The following is a 13,985-nucleotide window of genomic DNA, read 5'->3' as shown; positions in this document are numbered from 1 at the left end:
ATTCATGGAAATACTCATTTGATATCAAGATACTATATCATTATTAAAGCTCCAAATATACCAGCCCAAGGCACGTATATATTCTTCAGTTAATCATCGATATTATATCTAAGGATGCTCATTCCTTCTAAGAGATCCCACATACAAAGAGATGCCAAGAAATACAGATACAAATAAATATTTTAAACGTAAAAACCATAAGTTATCTAAATAGAGAGTCAGGATAATTGAATAGTCATGGTGCATCTAAACTGGGGAGCTCTGGCATCACTAAGACGGATGGCCTGGGGTTTCTGCACACTAGCCATTCACAATAGCCACTCGCATGAAGAGATGAATAATATGAGGGATTTGTATTAACATTCACCTCATCACCTGCATCTCACATCACCACGGGGGAGAAGACTGAGAGGTATTGTGTCCATGTAATTACTAACAATGTTAGGTGATGAGGTTATACGTTATCTTAATCTTTTCTTCATATGAACATATTTGCTAAATTTTCTATAGTTATTATTTATACATATCTCACCTAAATATGCAGCATAATAGTATAGGTGCCAGAGAGGCACCAGCCCATCAGTGTAGGCTAATATAGCACAGGGGCATACAGGGTTTGGTAGGGGAGTGTCAAAAGAAAAGTGATTCTGCCTTTCCATACAGGAAAGATTAGCAAACCTCTTAGACTGTCACTGAGCTATGTAGATTAAATATATATCTTGTTCAAAATAAGACGTGTGATTTTTATATTTGATTCTAATTTTGTGAACCTTGAGCCTACTCCAGAGTGCCTTCTCTCCAGGGCTAAAGATGGAATCTGGGGCCTGGGGTACGCAGCATGTGCACTCATGCTCTTCCAAGGAGCCACACACGTAGGCCCTCAACTACTTCTCCAGCTCCCCAGGAAAATATCCTGCAACTACTCTCTGTGTGCCCAGGTAATCACTGAGTCTCCAAGACTCCATTGTACCCTGAGCTACTCATTGAAACATCATCAGCTCCTCCCAACTACAGGCAAAGCAAAAGGCATATTCCAAACAGACAACAAGCCCTGGACTTTGGCTAATAACGACATAAAGAATCACCCCTTTTACTTCTTTTCTCATGCTCAGTCACCATGGGTTACTAAGACAAAGACTAGGGTCCTTTACTCCATCGGTACAAAGACTAGAGACTTTTATTTTGTAGGCACTGCATAGAATTCAAGTTTGGGTTGCTGAGAGCATAGACAAGAAGGTAGAATTTCTACAACGATCTCAGTCTTTATGAATGTTTGACACTAAACAGATAAACTTGAGGGCTGAACTTTCAGGTTCCTTCATTTTTCATAATGACTGTGTAGTGTAAAAGAGGCTCACCAAGTGACCTGTGCATAAAAAACGGGGCTACTGAGGAGTCAAATAGCATTCGAGATAATAGAAGGAGGAGGAGGGAGAAGAGGAAAAGAGGAAGAGTATTACCTAGAATCTGGGAAGACTCCAGAGCAGAAGAAAAAAAAATCAACAGCTAGTGAGTATCTACTCATTTAAACCAAGAGTTCTTAGAGGAAAAGAGCTCATCACTCTAAGGAACTTCCTTGTGTGCAGCGACCTCAGATCCAGAGCCATGGAACATGTTCCTGTGTTTTGAGGACCGCCACTGATGCTGGTGTCCCAGCTTTTAGCACATGTATGGTTGGATCTAAGTTAGTGTAGCTTAATACCTTTAGGAATGAATGCTTACCTAAGGTAAAAAATATCTACTGTCATTCTTTCCAATGTCTTAGCAACCAAGACAGGACAGTCCCGTGTGCTTATCCAGGCTCCTCTGATGCTCTGTGGACCACAGTACTTCTTAGTATAATGACAAGATCCTGTGGACTGAGCACCATCTCTAATTCCCCTGCCTCAGTGAAGACCAGAGCTTAGCTGGAAGCCAGGTGGCCCCCTCACTTGTTGTGTCTTTTTATTTTTTTGCCAAACACATTGAAAATCCTGACCACCCTGGAACACAGCACACAGCTCATGGATCTGTGTTTCATCCACCACCTGTGGACCTCTGACATCTCTCTCTTTTACATGCCCTGGGTAGTCCTTCTCTATCCCTCCTACCACTGTCTATTGCTTTCCCCAGTAAAACTAAAACTTCAGGAAAATGTTCAGTGTGCTATGCTTGGAAGAGAACATCAAAACATGCCACACAAGTCAAACAACAATAGCCACCCATCCCACCATCACAGACTCACCATGAATATGAAGCAACCTCTGATTTGTTTTCCTTACAGGACACTGCATGGGAAGCAGCATCCCCTTCATCGTTACGTGCCCGTACCATTTTCTCCTGGATAGGATGCTTTGAGTTGCTCTACAGCACTATAGCGTCACACACTTTGCTTGTCTGTTTCTCCCTCATCTGCACCAGGGTGTCACCCATGAATACAGTACATGTACCGAACTAAACAATTTCCTTGGAGACAAGCATGTTAGAACACATGATCTCTCATCATTAGACTCAAGATGGTCTCCCTCATGGCTTATACCCCCAAAATGTCTTGAGAAATTCTTTAGCTTCCTGTACTCATTTGGAGATTGTATTTAAGCAGAGCCCAGCACGGGGACTATGTTCAGACAAACAAGTCCTTGGGTGACTGTGTCATGTGGGACCATCACACACTGTTCTTAGATAAACGAAGATGACTACAGTATTCCCAGATGACGTCATATTTATAGCCTGAAGTTGAAAATAATGTTGATAACCAGTGAGACAAATACTTCTCAAGACTGGCTTTTTTTATTTATTAAGTTACACCTACAATTCAGCTCCTGTGGGACTCAATGGCTCTAAATGTTAGTGATATGCACTGGGTAAGCCAGAAAAAATATGGTTGCTTATAATGTAACCATATATGGATGAGATAACAAATTAATAAATACTCAGGCCCTGGAGATGGAACCTGAAGGCCAGCTCATCTAGGAACCTCTCTTAAACACAGACATTAAAGAGGTGATCACCCCTCGTTTCCTGTCAACCAATATTGTACACCGTATGTCACACTCCTGTTGACATTAGCTTTAATAAGTCACCTGCTGGATTATAAGCTCTATGATAACAGGACACCAGTTTATTCTGTACTGTGTTTGTCTACAGAGGAGGCCCCACACTTCCTGGACACCTGATATATATCAGTTAAGTGAACAGATCAACTCGAGGGAAAGTCCAAAGGTCACACAAGTCTATGTAGAATTCTACCCACAAGGCTGATCCTTCAAGTAATCTTTACTACATTCTAACAATCTCTCCTTGACATTGTTGAAGTAATAAAAGGAAGGATAAAAGAGGGCTAGAGAGATGTCCTAGGAGTTAAGGGATCATACGCCCTTGCAGAGGAGCTGACTTCAGTTCCTAGTACCCACACAGTGCAGCTCACAACTGCAATCTGTAGTCTGCAGGACCGAGAACACTTTACTTCTGAGCCATCTCTCCGGCCTTCAATAAAGATCAAACACTTATACCTTTCTAATACCTTCAAATAACAACTGTCAGGCGGATTATGCTCACATACTTAATGTGCCTAAAATGTTAAAATCAGCTTTTCAAAATATCACATTATATTTGCTGTGTTTGAATGGAAGTCAACAGCTGTCATATCTAATGTGACATTTCACATATATTTATTGCTCCCCTTTTATTGTATGTGTGTGTGTATTTTACTTCCAAATATGTCTGTGTATCACTTGTGTGTCTAATGCAGGCAGAGGAAAGAAGAATGCACTGGATTCTTTGGAACTGGACTCATATACTAAATGGTGTGAGCCATGTAGTAGGAGCTAGGAACCAAATCCTGGTCCTCTTCAAGAACAGCCATGGTATTAACCACTGAACACAGCATGGTATTTTTTTATTGGTGTTTAATTCTCAGATATGCTCTGGTTTAAAATATTTGGCCTGATATAATGTAAGGTCAGCATGGAAACAGGCAGAGGACATGGGAATGTGTGTTTTGGGAGAGCTGGGTGTCAGCCACTCTGGCTGGAATTTCATGAGGGCTCTTCAGGCACAGTCTCTCTAGGATTGTTCTCAATACTTAAAGGCTCTTAGAGATCTTGCTGTCTAATCTTATAAAAGACAGACCATTTCCCATCATGCAGAAGGCACAGACTATATTAATACCACAACTGCATGTGGTTTTAGTCTACCTGTCTCTGGTTACTATCAGTTTCTAATAATCTGTGAACTGTGATAAGGCAACTATCACAATAATTTGTAAGGAAGTTGTTCATGGAGTGATAAGCAAGAAATACTTAATAGTGACTTCCCCTTAAATGAACAAATTAGGAAACCACAAGACATAACTTTAATTTCCCTGGGTACTTGAAAAAATTGGGGTCATATGACAGCTCACCACCATGGCTGCAACATGCCCCCTTACTAAGATTATTATGAAGCTATAATTTTATAATTTTAAAAATCCACAATTTTATAATTTCAGGTTTTCTCTCAAGTCTGTAAATTGTTTCAAGTGGCCGGATAACTGTTGATGTTACTGCTTTTTCTAATGCAAAATCAGATAAAATATGATCTAAATATTTCCTATCATACCTGAAGCAAACATTAGGAAGCCTCTGTCTTACATTCAGTTCAACAGATGTCAAAACCCCACACTTGTGGTCCCACCTCACATTAAGATCTGACAGCACTATGCCCCCCATCCCTAAATTTGCTTGTATACCCAAAAGCAAGCCAACCCTGGGCTCATAGAGAGCAAGAATGCTTTGAATTTTTAGGAGCACCACAAAGATGCTCCCACCTAACACTGTGTCATCAGACTCTCTTCAGCCTCATGAAATTTTAAAATATCTTTTTTAAACCAAGCATGAAAACATCACTTAGAAGCAACTGTGATGGGTAAAAAGTGAGCTTGGAGAATTAAAAACATAAAAATTTATTTTATATGGAAGTAAACAACTCCATGTGAAATACCTGATGACTGGTTGACTTTTCACTAAACATCTTCAGGGTGTATCAGGCCTCAGGAGAGCAACACTCCCACCTCCCCTGAAACTGTGCAGACTTACAAGTCAGTATACAGATATGTCTGTCACAGGCTACCCATGGTGATGTTTCTGGTCCTTAAACAGCGATAGGGCCTAGATGTGTTCGAGACACCTTTCCAAGTGACAGAAGCAAGAACAGATGAAAATGTTTACCTGTTTCACATTTGCAAAGGTCTAAATGTGTTGGGTCATTTGAATGTCTTTGAGTCAGGGTTCTTTAATAGTCCAGAACAAGATAAACAGCCTTGGCTAGCTGACCTGAGGTGCCAGGGATCCACCTGTCTGCCTCCCGGTCCTGAGATAACAAATCCCGAGATACCAGATCCGGCTGAGTGTGTAACCACGGGTCTGGAACTTGAACTCATGTCCTTAAGCTTGCAATGCAAGCCCTTTACCAGCTGACCAAACGCTGTCAACAGGATTTATATCTCTTCCTTGAAAAAAAAAAAAACAAACAAACAAACAAAAGCTTCTGTCTGATTTCTGTCCTGTGCCTGCCCATTTTCAAGTTGTCTTAATGCCATTTAAATGGAATAATTACCTCTTTAAAGACACATGCTCAATATGCCGTCAACTTCAAAAATGTACATCACCCGAGAGATTATCTTAATCCAGGTATTGACCCAGCACAGCCTATGCTTAATTCCTGAACTCAAAGGCAATTGTATTGCCCAAAGGATTATCGACATGAATCCAGAGCTGGTCAGTGTTTACCTGTTTGTCATCTAAAAAGATCAAAAGTCTGGACTTGAAATAATCATACTTTTGTTGTCAGTGCAGTTGGCATTTCCTTCTATACTACATATATAACATTAGTAAGATTTAACTAATACAGTAGAACCTTGAGTCCTGGGCAGGAGAGATCTAATTAAATGAGTTTGGTGGTGGGCTTGTCCCAGGTTTTCTGAGAAACCTGGCCAGCAAACCTCCCAGTCAGTGTCCTAGTTTTAATTACAGTGATGGGAGAAATAAACGAGAGATATCTTCATGTAGATACGGGCATTAGGTTCTACAAGCACATGCTGCAAGGAATATGTAGTGTCCGAAGTTGCTAGGCTGAGAAAGAAATGGTTTATTTAGACTAGTCCAAGCCGTGATGCATCCCCAGACACTGGCCTCAGATGAAGTGCCAATTCAGAGACCTTCAGTGTCAAGGAATTCCAGGCTAGCTGGAATGCTGTGGCCTAAGTGGTAGCCAGCTGGACTGTGCTTACCACTCCCCCATCCCCACTTACTACCAGGCTACAGAAGGCATCTGTCACCTTGCTCACCACTGCTGCTCAGAGCTTTGGCTGCAGATGGCATTGAAGGTCTCTGAGAGATCCCAGTGATGCAGTCTGTCTGAGGAGAAGGGGAGAAACCATTTCCTCAGGCAGCTCCTCGAAGTAGAAGACTGACTCTTGTTGGCCAAGCTTTGCAGACCAAGTTTCCCAAACTAGATCCTAGGAGACAGTGATTTCTACTGTCTTTAAACCTGAATGCATCAGGTCTCCAAAGCACGAGACTATAAAGTGCTACAAGATCAGGCAAAATGTTCTAATGTTGTTTTTAAAAAGGGAACTTTTAGTGCTAGAAACCTGGCTCTGTGGCTAAGGGCACTTGCTGCCAAGCCAGAGGCTGAGTCTAAGCTCTAGAGCCCACCCGATAAAAGCAGAGGGCGGACTTCTAGTGATTCACCCTCTGACCTACACAGAAGCACATGGGTGGTTGTCTATGACATGTCCGCAAGTGCACACACACATAAACAAATGTAACAATAAGAGACACACAGCTCTATGCTCTCAGAGGCCACTGACACCTGCAAACACTGTTTCTTGAGAAAACAGTGAGCTGGCATCTAAATACAGTTATTTAAGACAGCCAACATCCATCAAACCTACACAGTCTTCCTACCTGAAGACAAGCTTGCCACTTGTCCTTTTATTAACAGTGAGAAACACTTCTGTAAACTTTCCAAGTTCTTTCTCTACTAATTTGTTCAGATGCCTTGAAAGCAATTCATTGGTTAATACCTTAACGGAGTTTAGCCACTGGCTTGGCTACAGTGCAAAGTCTGCAAGAGCCTCTCTATTGCCTTGCCCTGCCCTCCTCCTGCCCCTCCTTCTCATTTCTCTTCTTCTCTCACCCCCCCATTTCTCTCTCTTTATCTGATTGTTTTCACATCCAATATTCAATAAGAATTTACATAAAACTGGCTGAGAGGAATCAAGGGCTAGTCTTCTGCACTGGAAGGGATCCGGTAAATGCTGCAAAGCTGACAAACATCACCCTGGCATCCACAAAAGTCCTCATCTATGACATGAAATGATCATTGGCAAAGTCAGCAACCATTTGTCACGTTCCTGCTTTCATATCTTGAAAAAGTCTACAGAACCACCCCTTCCCTCCCCCAGCCAGAAACAGCAGACAAATATGTTAGCCTCACACCTTCCTTCCTCTGCCTGGGATAAAACAGCCTCAGAAACAAGGCCACCATTGTTCAGACTTCTTCTGAGGTGGCAAGAAACCACATTCCTGGGCGCTGCACAATCTTTGCGCCTGACCCCCCTAAATTCATTTACCCCCCGAGGCAATCTCCTATTGTACTCTCTGCACCTATGAACAATGATCCGTAATTGCAACTGTCACACACAAGTCAGCAGGCGAAGAGACTCAGCTGCTTTCTCTGCTTCTCCGGGGAACCTGAACCGAACGCCTAATAACCATGCCCTGGCAGAAGAAAGACGAACAGTTGCTTTCAAATCGTTTCTGGAAACAGCTTTTCTTGAACAGAACCAGGGGACAAGACCGACTGGACTTGGACTCTGAATGGGAAGCTTGAAAGAGTCAGAATTAAAGATGGAAACTTCTTTTGTGTTTTTTACAAGAGCATTCTAAAGTAGCCCCAGGCTAGCCTCAAAGCAGAGCACAGAGACTCCACCCCCTAAGCCTATCATCACTACTGTTGTGACTTTCAAGTCTGACTTGTGAAGGAAGAGGAGGGAGGATCACAAAGTTTGGGGCAGGCAGGCCGTCCTCTCTGCTCCACTCTTGGTGATACATGAGGTTGGTGGAGGAAAACAAGAGGCAGGCACTATACATCTTTTGCCTCAGGGAGCATGAGTTAAAAGTCCACCGAAGAGCAGAAGTGCTTGATGTCCCAGAAAGTGAAACCTTTTTCTTTGTTCTCCTAAAGTTCCGAGAGGCTCTGAGGTATGCTAATCATTCATTGAAATTTTCTTCCAAATTTGATGTTGGGCAGCAGACTTGTTGATGGATAGTCTCTGATCCTCCTTCCCTGTTCACCACCCTCTAGAGCTGGAACGGGCACAACATCAAATGACTGACAAATATGTGAGGTCATCAGTCAAAGGTTTTCTAGAACATTCCAAACAGCCAGATACAAATGGTCTCTGGTAGGAGAAATAATTAAAAAGGCAAATGCTTCGCAGCTCTCTAGAATACTTGGGTGGGTCAGAACCTTAAGGCTCAGACTGCCTCTCTGATTCAGATACCACAAAGTTATTTAAACACGTGCCTACATATATATGAATCTTAATCTGGAGCTGTTTGAAATGTACATTTAGCAGATGTTAAGGGTTAGCGCCACATTTCATGAGCAAATATAATATTGTTGATGACCTGCTAACTTGACATTTGTAAAATTAATATCACTTTAGAGTTGCGAGTCACAAGTGTCCTCACGGCAGCAGGAGGAGCCGTACACTGCCCAGTGTCTTCTGAGCAGTGGTGGTTTAAAACTAACCAAAAGGATCATCTGCTTCTATTTCTACATGAAAGAATTAAATCTCTCGTGTACTGGAAGTTTGTGGCACTATGAATATTCAGTGTCTTCTGAAGTCCACATAGAGCTTTTATTAGTTGTAATTGATGATTCAAACAAGCTCAAAGCAGAAACATCTCTGACAGGGACTTGAAGCATCCTTGGTACTGTGTCTTCCTTGCTGATCTTTGGCAGCCCCAGCTGTCCATTGTACACACGTGTACTTCAGATATAGAGTGGGAACTATAGTTTAGGAGATGCTGTTTCTAACCTCGCTCTGCTGTGGATATGTTCTTACCTTTGGAGTATATCCTTTAAGTCAAATAAGAAGAAGATAAGCAGAGCATGCCACAGAGGGGGTTTGTGCTGTTCAGAAAACAACAACAGAACCCCATCCCTCATCCTAGACCATGCAAGCAGAACACACCTACACACATAATATATTCTCATCTAGAAGAGAGGCCTGTCCCAGAGCGTGCATGGAGCAAAGGGGCTGGGGACAGTGGTACTCCATAATCACTAATAAATAGTAACTCCATTTCTGAACAGTCTGGATAAAAGCAGGCGCACACTTCCTACCTTTTATTTCTCCGAAGTTCCCTGATCCCATCGCCAGGAGCTTGTCTTTCCAGTCCTTAGAGAGCAGCTTTTCAATGCTGGGAGTGTCTAAGTGAAGAAAAAATACACTCATAAGCAAAGCAGATGACTGTTTGCAGCAGGCTCAGGGAAGACTAGCTGCTAAGAATGGGCTATCCTGGTCCTGGCCCCAGCTCATAATGACTTCATCAACAAACTGATAACAGGGGAGGGGGAAAAATGGAGTGCGTGTGGTTACCTGCTGTTTCGAAATCATTAGCTTTTCCCCCTTCAAGAACAAAGCCATACTAATTCTTTATGACAACGGGCTCATGTAAACGTACAGCTCATTCTTTTACAATTTGGTGAACATAGTCTTGCTATAATGGGGGCTTGTCAATTTCAGAGTGTTCCTCTGCAGCCGGAAAACAATTATGTAGAGAAAATGCAGAGTGAAAAAAGAAAGGCAAAGAATTAGCCCTTAAACCGGCTACATGTAATTATGTCTCTCTGTGTGTTTACGATTCCATGCACTTTATAATGTGTGGGACACTGTGTGGTGGTAAACTACATTGTGGCAAGATGTGTGAGCACACATTGAACACTGAAAAACAAACAAAAAAACAAACAAACAAACCAAAAAAAGAAAGAAAGAAAAAGGTTGCTGTAAAAGAAGCCTTTAAAAGATTTCGAAATTGGTGACCGTAGTAATGTTTCTAATGCAAATGCATTATTTGGCCATTTCAGATGTATATCCCATGTTGGGACAGGATGGACACATTTTAGAGAGCAAGGTCATGAGTCATGGAACATTTTTGCAGATTCCTCGTCCCTGCCCTCCCCTTTTGAACTGAACCTGAACTATAAGTAAATATAGCCAGAATAAGCCCGGTGAGCATTAGACTCAGCTCCAGACAATGGCGTTGTACGCTCATGTCAGTTTTGAGCTGGGTATACAATGACAGTGCATTTCCATTCCACAGCTAAGTTAGAGAACAGAGCGCTCCTGGTACTGAAAGTGCCTCATCTAAAGAGCACCACACCTATTTTCTTGGGTCTCAGACACGCACCGTCTTCTGGACACCAGTGTTTCTGTGTGTGTTTCTATTTATTTACCCCCTAGGAGGGACAGAAAGGGAGGACTTGTCAACTTATCACAGACCATCTGCCCTAGGGGGTTTAGGCTAAGCTGAGGTTAAGAATGGAATATCTCTAAGATGTCAAAAATGATTGTTGGACATTTAAAGATCACTGAAATATATTCAAATATCAAAGGCACCAGGTATTCACTTACACTGTGTCCACACATGTGCATACGTAAGCAGGTTCCATTCAGGATATATGCTTGTAACATATGTTTCTCTCTGCCACGGAATACCTATGTCTATGTTTTATACTGCAGAAAAGTCCTAATGAGGTTATTTGTACATTTTCCTAAAAAGCCTCCCCCCCCCCAGTTTTCTATCTCATATTTTGGAAACGACGCCAGACAGCAGTGCTGTGGCCAGCCCAAGTGAAGACTGGTGTTGTAATCTGTTGTAATCCATGTTTTCACTTGCATCATGATGTATAAAGTAAGTTGAAAATACTTCTGCATGGAACTTTGGTGTGTCTACATTCCCAGTGAGCACTGGGAAAAAAATCAGTTCTTATACCTTTCTTATCAGAGTAGGTCAAACAAACACCACTGTTTCTTTATCCAGAGCTTGGCAAAAAGAAAGAAAGAAAGAAAGAAAGAAACCAACCTTGAGTAACGTGTAAAAAGGACATGGCCAATATGGTATTTGTAGGAGGGCCCTGTCAGTCATTAAAAGCTAACAAACCTTTGCAAAGGAGGAATGTGGCAATAGAAATCCACTGTTGATTAACAATGGGCCCAGACCTCCCTGCTCCACAAGCAGATCCTTTACTTCTAAGGCTATTGTCTGCCAAGTCCTGGCAATGCCTTTCCCTTGCAGCTAGACAAAATATCTACTGTCGCTCCCTCATAAAGGGACAGAAGTCTTCTGTCTAAGTTGCAGACTTAAAGAAACAGCAGTCAGATTTGTGGAACCCACAGAACATTCCTGGCCTTCCTATTGAGGAGCAGTAAGAGATAAAGCTCCCAGAGAGCTGGTTCAAGTTGACTCTTAGCACACAGAAGGGAAGGAGGGAGAGAGAGAGGGAGGGAGAGAGGAGGAGGAGAGAGTGTTTGTGAAGTGGAAATTCAGAAATATGTCTACCTTTGGGTTGTCACATCTAGGGATGACTCAGAATACCAACATCTTTCACTGAGGTGTGAAATGTATACCTCAAGTTCAAATATATGTAGAGTGGCCTCGGCCCCAGATCTGTGCTGGTGAGTGGCCTCTCTTCTCCTAATGTCGCCTGATGTCTGAGAAGATGTAAGTACATATATGTTATGAGTTCTAACACACACACACACACACACACAATTCAGGCATAGACCAGTCTGTGGTTTTAAAATACATGACGGGAAAGAGTAGTATCTTAGACAGGGTTTCGTTTGTCAACAACATCCCAAACACCAAGTGACAAGAAGGCTCCCATTTTTAAAGCTAACTATTAACATACATGTTCACACATGGACAACATTCAGATACCCCCATTTCCTTTGTGGAAGAATTCTAGATCACAGGAACCATTCTAAACTCTACTAGAGTACAAGCTTCAGAGAATAAATTTAATTTTTCAGAATAAAACGTGTATGTGTGTATCAACTATGGATTAAAAGGCTAGATCTTTTTTTTACAGTTCTCATTAGCATCAGAACTTAATCTAATTATATGGATTCTTTGAAAAGCCCAACATGTGAACATGTACAATGAAATCACCCCTTTTATTATAAGCTAGAAGGACTATCAGAGCAGGAATAAAAAGAATCTATATTATTGCCTATTTCATGACAGCCACTAGCTACTGGTAAGGGTGGGGTCAGGGCCCTCAGCGTTCACCTACATGAATTTGTCACATAACCAGAGCTATCAAGTCTACTCGCCACAGTGCATTTCCTGCTATGGTCTCGTGTCCCTACAGGTTGTTCTTTGAGAGGTGCTAGGAAGTGACCTCAGGTCATGAGAAGGTCAAGCAATGCCCGCCACACTGAGAAAGCTTCTCAGGAGACAGTCAGAAAATCTATGATTAGAAGTATGGAAGACAGAAAGCAAGCCTCCAGTGTTTACAATCACCTGTTTGTCCGTGTGCATTTAATAAAAGGATGCCTACCACAGCTCCGTAAGTACCACTCACTGCTCATGGTGTGAAGAAAGTTAGTGACTTACTATTTAATATTTATATTAAAAATGAGGTTTACTTTTAAAGACACAGAGTTGAGTTCTCTCCTGTGCGTGTGGCTGCTATCTCTGCCTTGCTGCTAAGTTCTGTTCTGCAACTGGCTTTCGTTCTTTTTCCTTTTTGAACAGCGTCTCACTGAGTAGACCAAGCTTTCCCTCAACTCACAGGGATCTTCCTGCCTTTGTTTTCCAAGTGTGGAGACTAAAGGCACGGGTAAACTATGCCTGGGATATGTTTCTTAATTTAAACACTTAGGACTTTATTCTCCCAAACATTGGAGTTTCATAGTTACCCTCAAAATTAGGAAGTTCCTAAAAGAAAGGCATTGTAAGAGTCAAGGTGGCTATAGACCCTGTCTCAGCCTAAGGACTGCTGTCGCATTTGAAACTTTTGCTAGTAGTACCTGTTGTTAGCCCATTCCCTGTTACAGTTGGGGAAACTCAGGCTTTGCCCAACCAACATCAGCTAATTCAAAGTACAACAGAGACCATGAAAAATGAAAACCAGGGATCTGTCATTTTAGTTTAAAAAAAAAAAAAAAAAAAACCACTAAACACAGGCATTATAAAAGATAATGTAAAATAAATGAAGATAATGTGGAAATATAAGCTACAGATCCTGAGAGCCCCAGAAGCACCCACCGCAGCTCAGCTAGAGCCTCGGAAGCACCTATTCGCGGTCCACACATCCAGATGTATCTGCGGAATCACTTCGGCTTCTCTCTGCCATCAGCAGCTGGTGGAAATACTGGTTGCTTTTCTCTTCTCTCTGGCATGATTATGTGAGCTTCCTCACATCACTGACTATGGCAGTCCCTACCAGAGAAGCTCCTGAAGTTGCCAGCCATTGTTATGACTGCAGCCGGCCTCTTTAGGGCCCCTTCATTTCCCCCTGACTCTCACTCCCCTTTTCCCTGCAGTGCCAAACCCTCTTAAGACCGACTCCCTGGGCCGGAACAATGAGACCTAGACAGCCATGCCAGCATATTGTAATTCTCCAGCAAGCTGCCGGTGCCAAGAATCAAACCACATTCCTGCCAGCACAGTAGCTTCCACACAACCTGAGGTTTGTGCTTTGTGTGTGTATGCATTATTTTTCCGTTTTAATCTCCTTTGAGCTACTGTGGCAGAGCACATTAAGGAATTGGACAAGTAAAATGTAGGTATGCACAATATTTGACTTTTTAGACGAAAACCCATTAATTAGGCCATGGCAAATCTAGCAATGTTTATACTTTAAATCTTTGACTGAACCGCACCAATCTTGACCTGTGTCACTGCACACACATAGCTGGGCCATCACGCAATGGAAGGAACAGT

The 13,985-nt window shown here is 42.2% G+C and overlaps 1 protein-coding gene across 6 annotated transcripts in view; it reads right to left on the bottom strand.

The window, feature by feature from the left end:
- The window catches only part of SOX5 (SRY-box transcription factor 5), a gene marked incomplete at both ends in the record, with an annotated part of 351,905 nt that overhangs the window by 185,990 nt on the left and 151,930 nt on the right, over positions 1–13,985 (bottom strand). For all 6 annotated transcript variants that reach the window (XM_080914286.1, XM_080914283.1, XM_080914281.1 and 3 more), the window contains one exon: positions 9,376–9,462. In XM_080914286.1, the coding sequence (XP_080770412.1) occupies positions 9,376–9,462 (87 nt within the window). The remainder of the gene's footprint in view (positions 1–9,375; positions 9,463–13,985) is intronic.

Source organism: Micromys minutus, assembly GCF_963924665.1.
Source record: "Micromys minutus genome assembly, chromosome: 3".
NCBI classification, from domain to species: Eukaryota; Metazoa; Chordata; class Mammalia; order Rodentia; family Muridae; genus Micromys; species Micromys minutus.
The sequence above is the reverse complement of the archived record's forward strand: the minus strand, read 5'-3'. Positions and strand labels throughout refer to the sequence as shown.